Source organism: Festucalex cinctus, chromosome 16, assembly GCF_051991245.1.
Source record: "Festucalex cinctus isolate MCC-2025b chromosome 16, RoL_Fcin_1.0, whole genome shotgun sequence".
NCBI classification, from domain to species: domain Eukaryota; kingdom Metazoa; phylum Chordata; class Actinopteri; order Syngnathiformes; family Syngnathidae; genus Festucalex; species Festucalex cinctus.
The window spans coordinates 10,044,790-10,061,501 of record NC_135426.1 but is presented as its reverse complement, the minus strand read 5'-3'; the positions used below and the strand labels follow the sequence as shown (position 1 = coordinate 10,061,501).

At 37.1% G+C, this 16,712-nt stretch overlaps 1 protein-coding gene across 2 annotated transcripts in view; it reads left to right on the top strand.

Annotated features, from left to right (window-relative positions):
* Positions 1-16,712, top strand: part of LOC144004329 (ankyrin repeat- and BTB/POZ domain-containing protein 3-A-like) — a 77,461-nt gene that overhangs the window by 44,142 nt on the left and 16,607 nt on the right. For both annotated transcript variants that reach the window (XM_077501503.1, XM_077501502.1), the window contains exons 2-3: positions 8,583-8,735; positions 13,958-14,246. In XM_077501503.1, the coding sequence (XP_077357629.1) occupies positions 8,583-8,735; positions 13,958-14,246 (442 nt within the window). The remainder of the gene's footprint in view (positions 1-8,582; positions 8,736-13,957; positions 14,247-16,712) is intronic.

Genomic DNA, 16,712 nt, shown 5'->3' with positions numbered 1-16,712 from the left:
TCGGGCAGCATTTTTTTTTTCCCAGTGTACTTGAGGAATTCACTGTTCTCGGTTCACATTTACATATCATGCAGAGCGTTAACACGTTTTTAACATTCAAAGGCGCAAAGCTACAAGAGCCACGTGTTAGTTAAAGCTTCACAGTGCAAGATTTATAGGTCACGCTCGGGCTGCATTTGTTTGCATTCACTCAGTTAGGTTCACATTTATGTGACCTTATACTTTGTTTTGAAGCTCTTGGGGAGCAAATCTGTATTTGTAAAGATCCACTTCAAGTCAGAGATTTATAGATTATAGGCTTTTTTTTTTTTAGGTGCTCCTCAAGGGATTTGCTCCGTTATGTCCTCATTTGTGTCATGTAAAGGCTTCACATACTTTGGTTAAAGTGTTGAAGTACGGCTTTGATTTATGTGTCGCGCTCGGGCAGCATTTCTTTTGATTTGGTGTGATGTTGTGGGAGGAAGGTGTCGGAAGGTGGAAGGTACAACTTCGCTGCACAGCGGGTGGTGGCGGCAAATGGAGGGAAAAAAAAACCACGTGGCTTTAAGATCCAGAGCTCGTTAGAGGAAGTGTCCACTGGTTGCCGTCCTGCTGCTGTATTTTTTTGTTTTTGGGGGGGTTACAGTCATGAAATGTGTTGGATGAAATACAACCACCTGTCAAGATAAATCTACGGGGCACAAGTGACTCATGATCTTTTTCTGTGCAGTTGACCAGCTTCCCAACCAGGTAGAGTCACGACGCTAAAGCCAAATTACTATCTTAAATCATCCTTCTCCTATAAAAGGAATGTAAATGTTATTAATTCCTTCCAGCTTCCCCAGAAAAAAAAAATACAAAAAAAAGTCACATTTTTTAATTAGGAAAATAACAGTATCACAACTCTTTAGTAAGCTGTCGTAATATGATCTGTCTTTCACAGAGGATAAAGAATATATGCCTTTGAGTATAGTTTATGTTGTCTGTCTACATGTGTTGTTGCACGTTTGTGTTCAAATATTCCACATAGATGATCTTTGTTAGCCCCAATGGCAATTTGCTTTTTATGTTAAGTGGATTAATGCAAAGATACAGTATGTGTTTGTTTGAAACACCACTCTCCTTTCGTATCAATAGCGAGTGCCTAAGAAATACTTCAAACCAAGATGTATCCGAAGTAGCGTAATCATAGTTAGGCATGTTGTAATAATAGGAATCCATAAAAAAAATGTAAATACTGTATGTACAAATTTTCATTTAAAGGGGAAGTCAACCCCCCAAAAAACATTTTTGACAATATATTCTATTCAGCTCCACTGGTCTGAATAAGTTATTCTGGTTAATATTGTGTTAGTGGAATATGAATTATGAAGCAAAATATTGCCATTTTATCCATCTGGGATGTCGGCCATTTTGCCACTTGCTGTCGACTGAAGACGACATCACACTTGCTCAGGTGTCAGGTAACAACCAATCACAGCAACAACAACAGGTGAGCTGTGATTGGTCGTTTCCTGAGCAACTGTGATGTCATCTTCAGTCGACAGCAAGTGGCAAAATAGCCGCCACTAACTCATATTCCACAAATGTAATATTCATCAGAACGTCATGTTTAGACTAGTGAGGTCACATATAACGTTATTGTCAAGAAATGTATAAGGTTGGCTTCCACTTTAAGTTAATTTTTTTTAGTAAACTCATGTATTAGTTTCTGAAAATGGCACTTATGAATGCTCTTATATCGTGAACAGGAAGTTGAGCTAACATACACGCTTGGAAATCCAATTTGTTTTGGAAATTCTTGACTCTGATTTTAGTCGCATTTCCCCAAAAATAATCACTGCTACTTGTATCCTGGTCTTAAGATCATTTTAGAAAGTCCAATCCCAACTTCCCTTTGCATGGTTAGCCTCATCCTGGACTATTTGGGGAAACGTGCGAGGGATGTGGGCGGGTAAGGTCCGACGGTCCGCAATGTGGTGGGAACGCGAGCTTTTTTTGGTTCTGCTTGCTAACTCCCCAATGTCCTCAGCTGCTCTCATGGCCCACTGCTCCTCTCGCTCCTCTTGCTCCGTCCTGACCCACTTCCCTAATTGGATGCCGCCCGCAACACACAAAGTAGCCTCAAAACAAAACCACAAAAATGTGTGCTTTCCCACACAGAGTCCCTGCAGAATAATGTCGTAAACACACGCCGCGGTCTGCTCTTTAGGAGTCTTTACAGGATCGAAAGTCTTGGATTATTCAACTCAAATCCTTCTTTTGTCATTTGGTGACTTTTTAGCGTGCATCAGCATGAAAGGAAGCAGCGTGTTTACAGCTTTTTCCGCCTCAGCGTCACAAATGAGAGCGTTTAGCGGTTGAGTGAGCGCAGTCGTTAAGTGACAACAAAGGTGTAGCGCGAAAAGCGAAGATGATCCCCAAATGGTGTCAGCGCTCCTCATTTGCGTTCCGATTGGTTGTCTCGCTGCGCCGCGGGCGGGCAATTGTGAGAGGCATCCCCGGAGGTGCCGGCATTAGGAGAGTTGTTACTGCTGTTGCATCAAAGAAAAGATGATGCGTTTGTCTCAATGGACTACATTACCCACAGTCCTCCAGGGGATTTCAAATGCAATGTACGTTACTTATAGGTATTCATACGGAAAAAAATTAATATATTAATGTACTTTGTACTGAAGAAAGGAAACATCTATTATTGATAAGTTAAATTTTAAAAAATCAGTATAAAAATTGTATTTATTCAATTATTAAAACATCTGCTGTAGGTGCTATTCATTAAATTGTAAGCATATGAAAAAATGGTTGACTAAAAATTTTAAAAAGCCAAATAAAGCCTCTACAATTAAAAGTAATTTTATTAGGTGTAATTTTATTGTTTTTCGTTTTATTTTATTTTTTAACTTATTTTTTTTAATTCAAACAAGCAAAACAAACTGCAGAATGATAAAAACCGACAAGAACATCGATCGACCAAATTTAAGAAGTGTATACATTCTCAAGAAAATGAGATAAAAATAAAATATTTTAAATTTTTATGTTTAAATGCTCCAGCGCCCCCACGATACTTGAGAGGAATAAGCAGTCACGAAAATGGATGGATGTTCAAATAATTATTCACTTAAAACATTAACAACTCTCAAATTACAATACTGACTGAATACTGATATTGATTCAATAAAAAAAAAAATTAAAATTAATATATATACAGTGTGTGTGTGTATGTATGTGTGTGTCAAAAGTTTTAAAAGCCTTAATAAGAATGCAAAAAGTTTAAATAAGTCCAATTTTGTACAATCAAAATACCATTAATAAATTAATTTAATTAAATCACAAATAAGTAAAAATATTTATACATTTAACTATCCTGATATGTGGCTCAAAATGAGCCATTTTAAAAGTTTTAAAAAATTATGACTTTTTTTTTTTTCTTCTTTTAATTGTTTGTCTGCAGCAGTTCACATTGACCCTTGAACATATTTGGTGTACCAAAAGAAACATAACAGAAGGGTTAAAACATTAAAAACACACACATACCTGTTTATGATAGGATTTAAAATTCTTGCCAATGTGTTGTTTGTGCCTGCAAGTTCCAGGAACGATTCCTGGCTTTGGTTCTCGTGCAGGAATTGTTGTCAGGGGAAAAAAAAACCCAGACCCGACATGTCAGTTTGACGTTTCCTCTGCTCGGAGCGTCCGTCAGCCACACCAGGAAATGTGACCCCGGCGGGGCCTCTGCCGTCACATCACGGCTGTCTCCTGACGAGAAAGTCCGAGAGCGGCTTCCAACTGAAGAATGCGTCTGATTGGACGAACGCTTGAAAGTCAGCGGCACACCTGACACCTCCATTAACGGCCCAGCTGACAGGATTGCGCCGTCACCCTCAATCCCTCCCGGGGGTCGTCATGGTGACAGTTCGTGGCAGGCCGGGACGGTGGCCCGCCTGAGACCCCAACCGTAACCACTCCCCCCCACCCCAATCCCGCCCCCTCAACCTCAGTCAGCATCTTAGCTGTCAGGGGCCGGAATGTTGCCACCCCCGCCGCCGTGGCGCTGACAACAGTAAAAAAGAATATGAATGTCTTAACTGCGCAGATATGCTACTGTCAGGACAATTAGCATTGTTACCTCCCCCAAGGACCTTTTGTTTTCACTGCTGTGTGCAACTTACGGTTTACAAGTTAGAAAATGACTTGAGATAATTGGACACTGGCCTGGAAGGAGTTTTGTTTTCTCCTTCGAAACTATTCTGGAACTACTTGCAGCGAATAGATAGAATGTCTTTTTGCACCGTTTCCTCACATTATGCCGCCACCGAGTTCCCAAAACAACCTGGGGTGTCAGCCATCACAGCTGCGAACTTCAAGCACCGTCACAACCTTGGTGACTGGTCGTCCATTGACCTGGAAGCGCATTTGCTGCGTGGCGGTCGCACGACAAACAGGCGCTGCCTCTCCGAATGTTCCCAAATGTGTGGAATTGTGTCATGGCGATTGTTGCCATGCTTTTCCGGTGTCACCTTTTGTGCAAAGGGAAGGTGTTTTTTTTTTTTTGTGTTTAGTCATTACCACGATAACCTTTATTTCAATGTAAACTCCACATGTTTTCAACATTTTCCATTTTTAGAGTGTTTTCACAATTTCCACTAGTGGTGCAACGGATCATCATTGAGCCGTGGTTGGTTCGGAGTGTGAACATTCACAGACATGTCAAGGAAGCTGAGTCTAACTTCAAAATAAAGTTTACCAAATAATACAGTACATTGACGGCAATGAAATATACAAATAGCCTTAGTAAACTTTTACTTTGAAGTTGGCCCACGTCGTGGCGTGATGGCTAGCTTGACTTCGCTTTTAGACGTTTAGGATTTCTTTATCGTAGTTTTGACATATTAAATTTGTGACGAACATCAACAAAACGCTATGCTGAATTCATACTCAATCGGTAATTTAGGATGCTAAGAAACCTCTGATTAATTACAGCGTCATTGTATGATACGGCAGACGTAAGTCGCTAGCAGCTAGCTGTTAGCATTACCAGCGAGTGTCTGGCTGTTAGCTGTAAATGAGTTTGACAGCTGGTAACTGATTTACTTGAATTCTTTTTCAAAATTCTGGACCAAGGCTACTTTGTAATTCACTCTGTTCACACTGTTTAAAGGAGGGAATGTCCCTTGAATTGCATTTCGAGGTCTTTTCATTATTATAAAAAAAATTAAAAAAAAAACCCATAAACATAAAACATAGAACGCTTTCGCTCATTAAAAAAGAAAAACATTCAACTAAAAAAAAACTTGGTCGTTTAGATTTAGATAGGAGCATGAGTTTTTTAAGCCATTAATACCTTATTTTACACGTTGACCATGTATAAAATAAGAATGTTTCTGCCTTGCACTGAAAGTTGCTATATTAGACATTTTAAATTTTAAAAACTAATTTATTTATTTTTTTTCCTGATCCCAAAAAAAGATCATCCGTGATTCATCCGAACCGTGACTTTTGTGATCCGTTGCACCACTAAAGTCCACATATGAACGTGCCTACTACCACTTCCATACATACTATCATTTGTTTTTTCTACAGCGCTTAGAGGCAGGAAGTGAGTTGAACTCGAAATGTATTGACTGAAGGGAAAAATCATCGAAAAATGATGTATTGATTTCTTTGTTTGGTGATGATGATGATGATCATTATTATTATTATTATTATTATTGCAGGACACAGCTGTTAGCAGCGTCGCTCCAAGGGGGATCTCACTGTGCTTGTCCATTCATGCATGCAGCAGTGAGGGACTTTTTATTGTGTTTGTGCTTCCCTTACACTAAGGCATGCTGAGCCAATCACAGCGCAATCGCCTGTTGCCATGGCGACTACCTGTTAATATTCCGGGAGAGTTTTCTCACCGGTGAGGGGCGGGTGGTGGTGGGGTGGGGTTTTGGAGGGATTGCCGCACTCCTGGAGAGAATCGATTCCTGCAGGTGGGGAAGAAAAAAAAAGAAAAAAAAGAAAGGCTGCACGTTTGATGCAGTCGCACGTCATCAAGACAGTGGATCAGTGTGACCTAATTGACCTTGAAGAGGATTGTCGCCACTGTAATCCGGGTGAAGAAGAAATTCTGTCTTTTTGTGCAAGTGTTCAAAGGTGCAGCCGGCATTCCAGAGGGATTGGCCCGCCATCAAATAGAAGCTCAGGAAAAACCCGTTATACTCTCTCCTGCTTGATCCCCCACACGAATGACAGAGCCTTTTTTTTTTTTTTAATTCATCCCCTGAAGCCATTTTAACTTAGCGACATGAAAAATGGTAGGCATGTTTATCCAAAGTAGAAGCACTGAAAAGTCTTGAATCGAAACGACACAGGAAGTCAGCCATTTTGCATTGAAGTGGCCATTCTTCTAGTCATTTCCTGAGATGATGGACAAGAGTATTGTTTGGAAAGTTATTTTAGCCACTTTCACTGATCAATATCAAACTTGGTGGGGGTGTTTACAATGAGTAAAGCCACCAAAAAAAAAGTCTCAAGAAGCCATGTCCAAACAGACACAGAAAGTCAGCCAGTCATTTGAAGCAGCCATTTTAATAAGGGTCATTCCTTTATATCCTGATATTGATTGAAAAATTCAGCCCCAGTAGCCACTTTTACTGATCAACATGAAACTTGGTAGTTGTGTTTACCATGCATAAAAACACAAAAAAGTCTCATGAAGTCATGTCTGAAAATAAACAGAAAGTGTGCAATGCTGCTTTGAAGTGAGCCTTGTATTGGTCATTTCCTTTTTTTTCTCCTTAAAATTCAGCCCCCAAAGCCAGTTTGACTGAGAAACATTTAAACTTTGTAGTAGATCTAAAAAGTCAATAAAGTCAGAAGAAGCGATGCTTGAAAATGGATTTGTGATTGTGTGTGGGCGCAACATGACTCTCCTTCAAGTGCTTGAAGTGGAGTCTTCCTTATGTCGGAATGTTTTTTTTGATGAGGCCTCGCCGGGACTTTCCGGGGAGAGGTTGCCTGAAATTCCTGCTGCTTGCATTTGCCAGCCACGTTCCTCACTGAATTCCAAACTCACATTTGGGGATTGAGTCCAAATGTTGTTTACGGCGCACTTTTCCACAAGACAAGAAGTAAATACTTAGGTTCTCCGAGCGTGTTTGCACAGGGATTAACTTCTGGAGTCATGTTGATAAGAAACATCCTATAAGCTGCACAGCAATAAAAGTGTTTTATAGTGTATAACATAAGATATGATTGGATTGAAGTGGAACTTGTGGCTTAAACCTCTGCTTGTCGGCTCATCAGTGCCACAGAAGTGTTTCTATTATGAAAATGAGAGAAAGGCGCCAAGGTAACTGATCCGTACATCATTTACTATCCATCTTTTCGGTAACTCGGGGTCGGCAACCTTTTCTGTCAAAAGAGCCATTTTAGAACAAATAAATCACCAAAGGTGTGTCTGGAGCTGCAAAATATTTGAAGATTGTGATGAAGGAAATATTAGTGTTAGTCTAATGTACCATTAAAGCTGCACAACAACACAATATGACAGCCGCATCCAATATGTGCACATTCATTTTCTTGTACCCTTTTTGGATTTTTTTATTTGTAATTTTTCATTCATACTTTGTTTTTCGTACATTTTTGACACATTTTTGGACTTATTATGGTAATTTTCTGCCACCCTTCTTCCCTTTTTTGGACATTTCATGGCTATTCTGGACATTTTTTTCTGCCTTCTTTTTTTTGCTATCAATTTTCTGCCATTGTTAACACTGTAAATGATAATTTGTTTAAATGTTTTTTTTTCCCCCAGCCTTTTCTTAAATCAAATTTCTGTCTTTTGGACAATTTTATGAACATTTTATGGTAATTTGGTTTTTTTTTTATTTTGTTTTTGGACATTATATAGTTTTTGAACGCCTTTAAAATAATAATAATAGTTTTCTGACATTTTTTGGCAATTCCAAAGATATTTTATGATCATTTTGGGGATTTCTTTTTTTGTTTCTGGATATTTTATGCAGGTTACCTTTTCACATGTTCTTTTTCTCTGACATTTTTGGCTATTCCATGGACTGTTTTGATAATTTTATGCTTGTCCTATTCCTTTTTGGACATTTTATGGTCACGTTTTGGACATTTATTTTTATATATATTTTTTTTACTTTTTCATTTACCTTTCATCTCCCTTTTTCTGACATCTTAAAAATTTGAATATTTAATTATTCATTTTTTTTAAACTAAATAATTTAAAGAATATTCTATCTAAAAAATAAAAATAAATATGTAAAAAAAACAAAACATGTTAATTTCTACTTTTATTTTTTATTTTTTATTTTAATGAGATCCACTGGGGTCCACAGGAGAGGTACCAAAGAGCCACACGTGGCTCCAGAGCCACAGGTTGCTGCTTTTTGGACAGGGAATGCACAAGAAGATAATTTAAATAAAATTTGCATGTTCTCACTGTGCTTGCGTGGGCTTTCCTCACGGGAGCAGCAAAAAAATTTCTGTGACAAAGGATTCTAGAACTTCCTGATTGGCCCTAGGGCGACAAACAAGATCCTACTTTTCCAGACTTTCTCTTCCTGACCTTGTCCCCGGCATGTGTCCAGGTGTGCTGAGCCTACCCGAGAGCCTGAACCTCCACCGGGATCAGCAGCAGCGCTCGAGCCGGGGCGAAGGTCCCGGCTGCTACACTCAAGCTGAACTCCGCACGGTGGAACAGTCGCTGCTTGCCACGCGGGTGGGAAGCATCGCCGAGCTGAGTGAGTATCACGTGCCCGTCCGTGACATTCAAGAGTGGAAAATTCCGGAGCTGAAAAAACTTTTTCACACGACTTTCTCCTCCGAAGTGCTTTTAGAGCAGCGCGTCGTCTCCATTATCCGTATGCTGTGTTGGGATTGTAATGGCTTCTTCTAATGGAAGAGCTTCTCAACGCGCAGAGATTCACCGACATGTGTCGCCTTTCATCCGCAGCCCATCTATTTTTTATTATCGTCGACTTGATATGCTGCCGCGCTTCATTTTTCTTGACGCGACACATTGGAAATGAAGGGAATGTGGAATAGAATGGAAGCCGTGAGCAAAGCCGCGCCTGATGGGCTGAGCTGAGTGACATTTGGAGTTGAGTTATTTGACTTTGCTACTTTATAGCCTGCCACTTAACTTTTGCCGCCATGCTCCGCCCACACACAAACTCAAACTCCTTGAGATTCTGTTTCGTCTCGGTGTCAAGTCAACATGTCTGCCAACTGGCTTCAGGGGCTGAATTTTCAAAGACAGTTTCTAGTGACAATGATCCCTGCGAATAACCCGAAAATGGCCGTTTCAAACCAACATGCATTTTTTCCTTGAGTCTTTTGTGTGAGTGTACCCATGATAGACGAGTCTATTAAGGCTTCGGTATCGATTCTCATTTCCTCAATCGATTTTATTTCGATTCACTTCAGTTCAATCTGATATCGATTAATTATGGAACATCAGTTCTTCATAAATGTCAAGGGCATGATAAAAACTCCATAAATATTAAAGTTTCACAGTAACTGGTCAAATGATTTAGTTTATGGACGCGAAATGAAATGAATTGGGTGAAAGTAACATGTTATAATCAGTTAAGTGTTACACAAACACTGACATCAGCAAGGATGAGCTATTTTCATAATTCTAATTTAATAATTTTAAATATAAATTTAAAATATTCTGAATCGTCTTAAAATGCAATAAGTCAAGTCTTTCATAAATTTAAGAAAATACTTTGAAATTCATGTGAACAGTAAATTCCAATAAAACGGTAAGGTTAAAAAAATGTCCTTTAAAATTCTCTTTTCTTAAGAAATTATGGGGAAAAAATGAGATTAACAGTAAATTTCAAGAAAACAGTAAGATTCAAAAAATGTCCTTTAAAATTCTATTTTCTTAAGAATTTATGGGAAAAAAATGAGATTAACAGTAAATTTCAAGGAAACAGTAAGATTTAAAAAAAAAAAAAGTCCTTTAAAATTCTATTTCCTTAAGAATTTATGGGAAAAAAATTAGATTAACAGTAAATTTCAAGAAAACAGATTTTAAAAAAAGTCCTTTAAAATTCTATTTCCTTAAGAATTTAAGGGAAAAAAAATAGATTAACATTAAATTTTAAGAAAACAGTAAGATTAAAAAAATGTCCTTTAAAATTCTATTTTCTTAAGAATTTATGGGAAAAAATGACAGTAAACAGTAAATTTCAAGAAAACAGATTAAAAAAATGTCCTTTAAAATTCTGTTTTCTTAAGAATTTTTTGCGATATTTAAATAATTGATTCATAGTTTTATGAATCAATATTGGGCTCAAAAAGGAAAATCAATTCAATATCGATTATTCGATTTTTTATTTTTATTTATTTATTTATGTTATTTTATTTTTTAATCCAGCCCGAGTGCCGATCAAATTTCATGTTGCTAAGTGAAACTGACATCAGGGGCTGACTTTTTAAGACATTTGTTTGTGCTTAATTAATTACAGACGCATCAGGGTTGGCATTTATGGGCTGTATTATAAACATAAACATGGTTGTTAAGCACCATGGAGACATTTGGGAGCGTCTCTGGAGGACGGATGCTTCCCTCTACTCGCATTTCAAATCTCATTGACTTGATGAAGTAGCATCGTTTAATCAGATCCAATTTAGACCATTAGTTTTATGTAGCGTCCCCACAGAAATGATTTAAAAATTCAGCCACTGAAGCCACGTTCACTTGCCAATGTGAAATTTGGTAGGCATGTTTATCATGAGAAGACCCACCAAAAAAATAAATAAATACATAAATAAATAAACATGCTGGAAAAGTCACAGGAAGTCTGCTATTTTGATTTGAAGATGCAATTTTTGTTGCCATATTTTTTTTTATATTGTTCCTCCACCAGATTTGATCCGATCTGTTCAAGTGTGCCTAATGAAATGTCCCGGAGTGTCGTTTTGAATGCGCCTCAGACTTCTTCTTCTTCACACTTTATTTGCGTTTGTGTTGTTGGACTGACGTTTCGTGAGCGTGCGCGCGTCCTCCACAATCCTTTTGGCATGTGTCGTCAAGACGGCCTTCCAGGAGTGAGCGCGAGGACGACACAGGCAGCGGCGGCGGCGGCGGTCTCGCTTGCCAAGGGTTCACTTTAAACAATGAATCCATTAATCCCAAACCACATCGTCCTCATTTTTCTCCCCACCACAAAATAAACATCGGGCGGCGACTTTGATGTCTTGTCTCATCTCGTCACTGAGGACTCGTGGATGTCATGTTAGGCCTTCTTTTTTGGTGTACTTGATTTCAAAATGGCGCAAATGGAGTTAACCCACTCGTGTTGTCAGTGGCTCAATTAGTGTTGGAGTTCATGGTATGTATGCAAAAGTAATGGCACACTGAGCCGAAGCTTTCAGGGTTTTGAAGTAAGTGTATTGAGATAAAAAAAAAAAAAAAATTGATTGATGTACGAGGTTACCGGTTAGGTCATTGTTTTCCAAACTAAAAACAGATGTTTGCAAATGTCTTATTTGGATTAAATACAAAAGATAATCAGTCTTCTTTCATCAAGGACTACAGAAATCAGTGAACAATTATTGTTGATATGCTGAAATCAGAGGATTTGGACAATTTTAAATAAAAGAAAATGGCCCCAAACGATTACTCGATTATTAAAAGAGTTGTAGATTAATTTGACAATTGATTACTTGTCGATTAATCGCTTAAGACAGCTCTAATTCAGGAAAAATGTCAAATCCTAATATTCTGGAATGAGACTTTTTTTTTTTTTTGCAATATTTTAAAATAAAAATGCAAACTTCTTAGACAAAAACTTAAAAATATATGTATATATATATTATTTTATTTATTTTTCATTATTTCTGTATTTTGAACATATATAAAATAAAATAATAATATGATACATTCTGCAAGAATAAACCAAAAAGAAATAAAAACTCAACTAAACTTTCCCCAAAATGGGAAGCCTCCGGAGGCAAGTTAAATACAACTGAACTGCATGGACAGAAAATCTGGATTATTTGGCAGGGGAACCCACGTCCCAGTAGTGCTACTCGTGCCGCACTTTGAGAATCACTGATCAACAATTATTGAATCCATATCAAATGGTTGACTTCTGCATCGCCTTTTTTAGCGTCCCTGAATGATTTGACAAACACTTGATGAGTCACCAGCTCATTTGCATATTTCATCAGCATAGAGGACAAAGTGATGAAACCTTCAGACAGGGAAAGAACAAGATACCAGTATGCTTCATTGTTTGATTGATTTATTTAGTTGTTTATTTTTTGCTGAGCTACGGAGAGCACCCACCTCCCGCTTTATTAAAAAAAAAGAAAAAGAAAAAACATTCACAAAAAAAACGACGGCAGCAGAAGAATTAATGAAGCGACACGAAGGCGCTTCATCAAGGGACGCATTAGCAGTTTGTCTCGTTAAAAATCAAAGTTGTTATTTGCGGACGCGAACCCCCCGAGAAGACGACACTCAACCCCTCCTCCTCATCCTCCGCCCGCCGCCGCTTCTCAGCTCGCCAGGCTTGGATGCTTTCCAGGAGTGTCGCTCGCTCGCTCGCTTTCTCTTTTTGTCCTCTTTATCTTCACGCTTCCCAGGAAGAAGGCGTGACCGACAACCTTCAACAATTCCAAGAAAATAAAGATCAAATACGGATGACCTCGCCTTCTGGAAGCAAAATTTTACCTGCAAACTTCCACTTCAGTCTTCAGGCTGGCACTATTTCATCGTGACATTGTGAGGAATAAATAACTGTTAACCCCAAATAAAAATAAATAAATAAATATTATATATATAAAAAAATATATATCTATAAAAAATAATATAAATATATATATAAAAATAGAAATAAGATTTCACTGTTTCATGCGAGATTGTTATATTAGTATATATATTTATAAATTTAAAAAATGTGAATAAAGTTGGATAGTTAAAGTGTATAAAATTCTTAAATTCTATATATTAAAATAGAGTCACAATAATATACAAAAAATATATTTTATTGTGTGTTTTTTTTTAGAATGCAGTTTGGAGAACTAAGTGTAATTTTACGAAAATATTCATAATATAATAAGCGTAAATAGAGTGAATATTATGGGGGGGGAGTCTTACTTTTACAAGCAAATATGATAAAACTGTTACATTCCAAGAAAAAATGTTTCTCGAATAAAATGTTAATAAATACTATGAGAAAATATAATAATGAAGGTAAAAAAGAATAGAATATAAAATGAGTCATTTTTACTAGATTTTTAAACATTTCTTTTATGAGAACAAAATACAAATATTATGGGGGGGGGGCTTTTTTGATTTTAGCTCGAAATGTTAAGAAAATATAGTAAATACTCAGAAACTTGTATTATTTTCAAAATACAATTGAGTCAAGCTGTAAAATTATCAATCAAAAAGTCATCAATATACCACAAAAAAACGTTTAAAAAAATGTTACATTCTGAAATAATGAATGATTTAAAAAAATATTTTCAAATATTATGAGGAAACGATACACTTTTTTTTTTAGATGAGAATAGATTTGTTGTTTCAAGGTATCAGGTACTCGTGTAGTGTGCCGATACCAACCACGGATACTTAAGGCAAAAACAAAACAAAAAAAAAATGACATGGAGTTAGTCCTCCTTGGCAGTAGATGTCGCTATACTTACAGCAGTTTGAATCATCGTCTAAGTCTTTGTTCACAATTTTTTTGTCCTTTTGTCAAATGAAATTTTATAGAACGAAGGTACTATATGTATCGATACTCAGAGTGAATACTCATACTGGTATCGGTCTTAAAAAAAAATAAAAAAATAAAAAATAGTATTGACTATCCTTTGTCAAAATCATGCAAATAATTGAGATGATCCGATCATCTTGTTTGACCGATTGTCGACACGTCAGCAGTTGAGATGGAAGTGACCCTAACGTTTGGGTCTTTCCTCCTCCGTCTCGTCCTTGCAGGTGACTTGGTGTCGCGGGCCATGCACCACCTGCAGCCACTGCACATCAAGAACACAAGCAACGGAACCCCGCTCCATCACCACCACCACCACCACAAGATGGCCGCCGCCGCCGCCAGTAGCAGTAGCAGCAGCAGCAGCGGCGGCGGCAGCTCGGGCACGGTGGCCTGCGCCGGCGTCCACTGGGAACCCGAGGCGCTCTACACCTTGTGCTACTTCATGCACTGCCCGCAGATGGAGTGGGAGAACCCCAACATGGAACCCTCCAAGGTCACCCTGCACACAGAGAGGTACGGCTCAACAATTTGGCAAATCTGTTTCAATTGGTTGATGATGTTTTTTACATTTTTACTGTTTTTTTGTGTTTATATATATATATATATATATATATATATATATATATATATATATATATATATATATATATATATACATATATATATATATATATATATATATATATATATATATATATATATATATATATATATATATATATATATATATATATACATATATATTAGGGGTGGGACAAAAAACCGATTCGACCGAACCATCGGTCGTCAAGGGGAGCTAAACGACCGTATCGGTAGCAGACTTGTCAACCGATACAAAATCCGCCGGGAATCCTTAGATACATTGCTTGTAAAGCTGTGGACCGGATATCGCGTGGCTGTGAATCGGTTGCGAGTGAGGCTTTATGGTTTTCATAACAATAGCAAGAGTTCTGCGCCGTGCTCTACTTGTTTTGTTTACATTTCAGTAGCATCACTATTCAAGCTACTTCCCTGTTTACAGAGAGCTAGCAAAGTAGCGCTCAGAGACGCTTCATTCCCCGGATGTTGTAAACATAATGCAAAGACGTTACGCACCTTGGGGGGAGCCTACCGTCACCGCCGTGCTCGCGACACGGCGCGCGCGCTCACAACGAGTGACAACATGCAACAGTGGAGACAGTTAGCAGAAGCCGGTGCCGTACATCTCGGTATTTCCCATGGCTATCGAGTCCTCTCGGTGCACTTGTATGTCCCGGGCCGGCGTTGGTACTGCGCGCGAGCCAAAAAGAATAACTCCCGTGACGATCCAATGCATGGATTCAAACGACACAGGTATGTCCCACAGCCAACACACCAGCTATGCTAAAAGCACACTGCAAGTATCTCATTTCTCAGTTTGTGGCTCCCTGTCAATGTCTACAACTAGCATGATCAGCAGATAGGAGAACTGAGACGTGCCCGCGATTACGTCATCAAACTCAAAATGAACGACAGCCCAAAAAAACAAAACATAAACAGTAGTGATTCCGTGGTCATCATCTTGTCTCAGATTAAAAAAAACAAAAAGATGTCATACATTAACCAAAAATGAATATGATGGCAAAAGAAAAACAAATATTGTTAAAAACAAAAATTGTTGATAAAAAGGGAAATGCAACTTTTGTAAATATTTTTGGATATATTAAGTGGTTAAAATGTGTTTGATAGATTTATTGTTCCATAAGGTGGCTTCATATTTCTTTTGGCTGGACGGTAGGTTTATTTCATGTCTTAAATGTATGTTTCTGAAATACTTCACAATGTGCACATATTCTGTTTAATTGTGTTGGTGTCTTTTTAAAGGTTAAATATTTATATTTCAAATTGAATTATCAGCCTTTTTTTCCTGATCCTGATTTTGAATTAAAAAAAAAATAAAAAAAAATAAAAAACAATTATAACTCTCAATAACGACTAATAAATATTTAAACTGATACATTTTTCAGTCATATCGCCCAGCCCTTTGTTGCGGTCCATTTAAATAATTGATTCAATATATAAAAATATAGAAGACATTGTTGTTGTTCTTTTTTTACACATTTGTAGATACTGTAAAAATGTGTGGTGTTTTAAGATGAATGTTTACAAGCAACAAATGTCACTATAAGTTTTGAATATTGAAATTAATCGTATCGAATCGAAAATCGTATCGTTCCCAAACTTAATCGAACCGCATCGAACCGTTCTGTTCTGAAAGATAATCGTTTTTCAATCGAATCGCAACCTGTGTATCGAGATACATATCGAATCGGCCTCATGTCAGAGATTCCCACCCCTAATATATATATATATATATATATATATATATATATATACATACATATATATTATTATTATTTTTTGGGGGGTTAATTTGGTTTTTTTTTTCCATCTTTTTTTGTGGAAACCATATAAAATATTTATCAGTGGGTTTTTTTAAAGATTATTTTGGGTTTAATTATTTAAATCCCTATACCCCCCCCCCCCCCCAATCAGGGTTATTAATTGTTTTGAATTTTCATTTTACTTATTTTTTATTTCGTTTTAGGTTTTATTTTTTAAATGTAGTTTTAATTAGTTTTCAGGTTGGTTGTTCTGATAGTTTTTATTAGTTTTATTTATTAAATAAATGCTTAGTTTTTGTTTAGTTTTAGTTAGTTTCAGTATTAGTTTTAGTTTAAAAAAAATGTGTATTGTGCGTAATATTTAAAATAAAAAATAAAAAACACCATGGGAGCAACGTCACCTGAAGGTGCTTTTCTATTGGCTGCTGCTATATGGCGTCACTTCTGTGTGACACACTTTCAAACGTCCTCATTCCAGCGGTTAACATCAAAATAAATCTACCGCACTTAAAATCACATTTAAAATGCATTAAATTAACCAAAGTTAAAACCAAGGACATTTTTGCTATAATTATAGTTATTTTTAGTTAGTTTTGTTAACATAAAATGTAGTTTC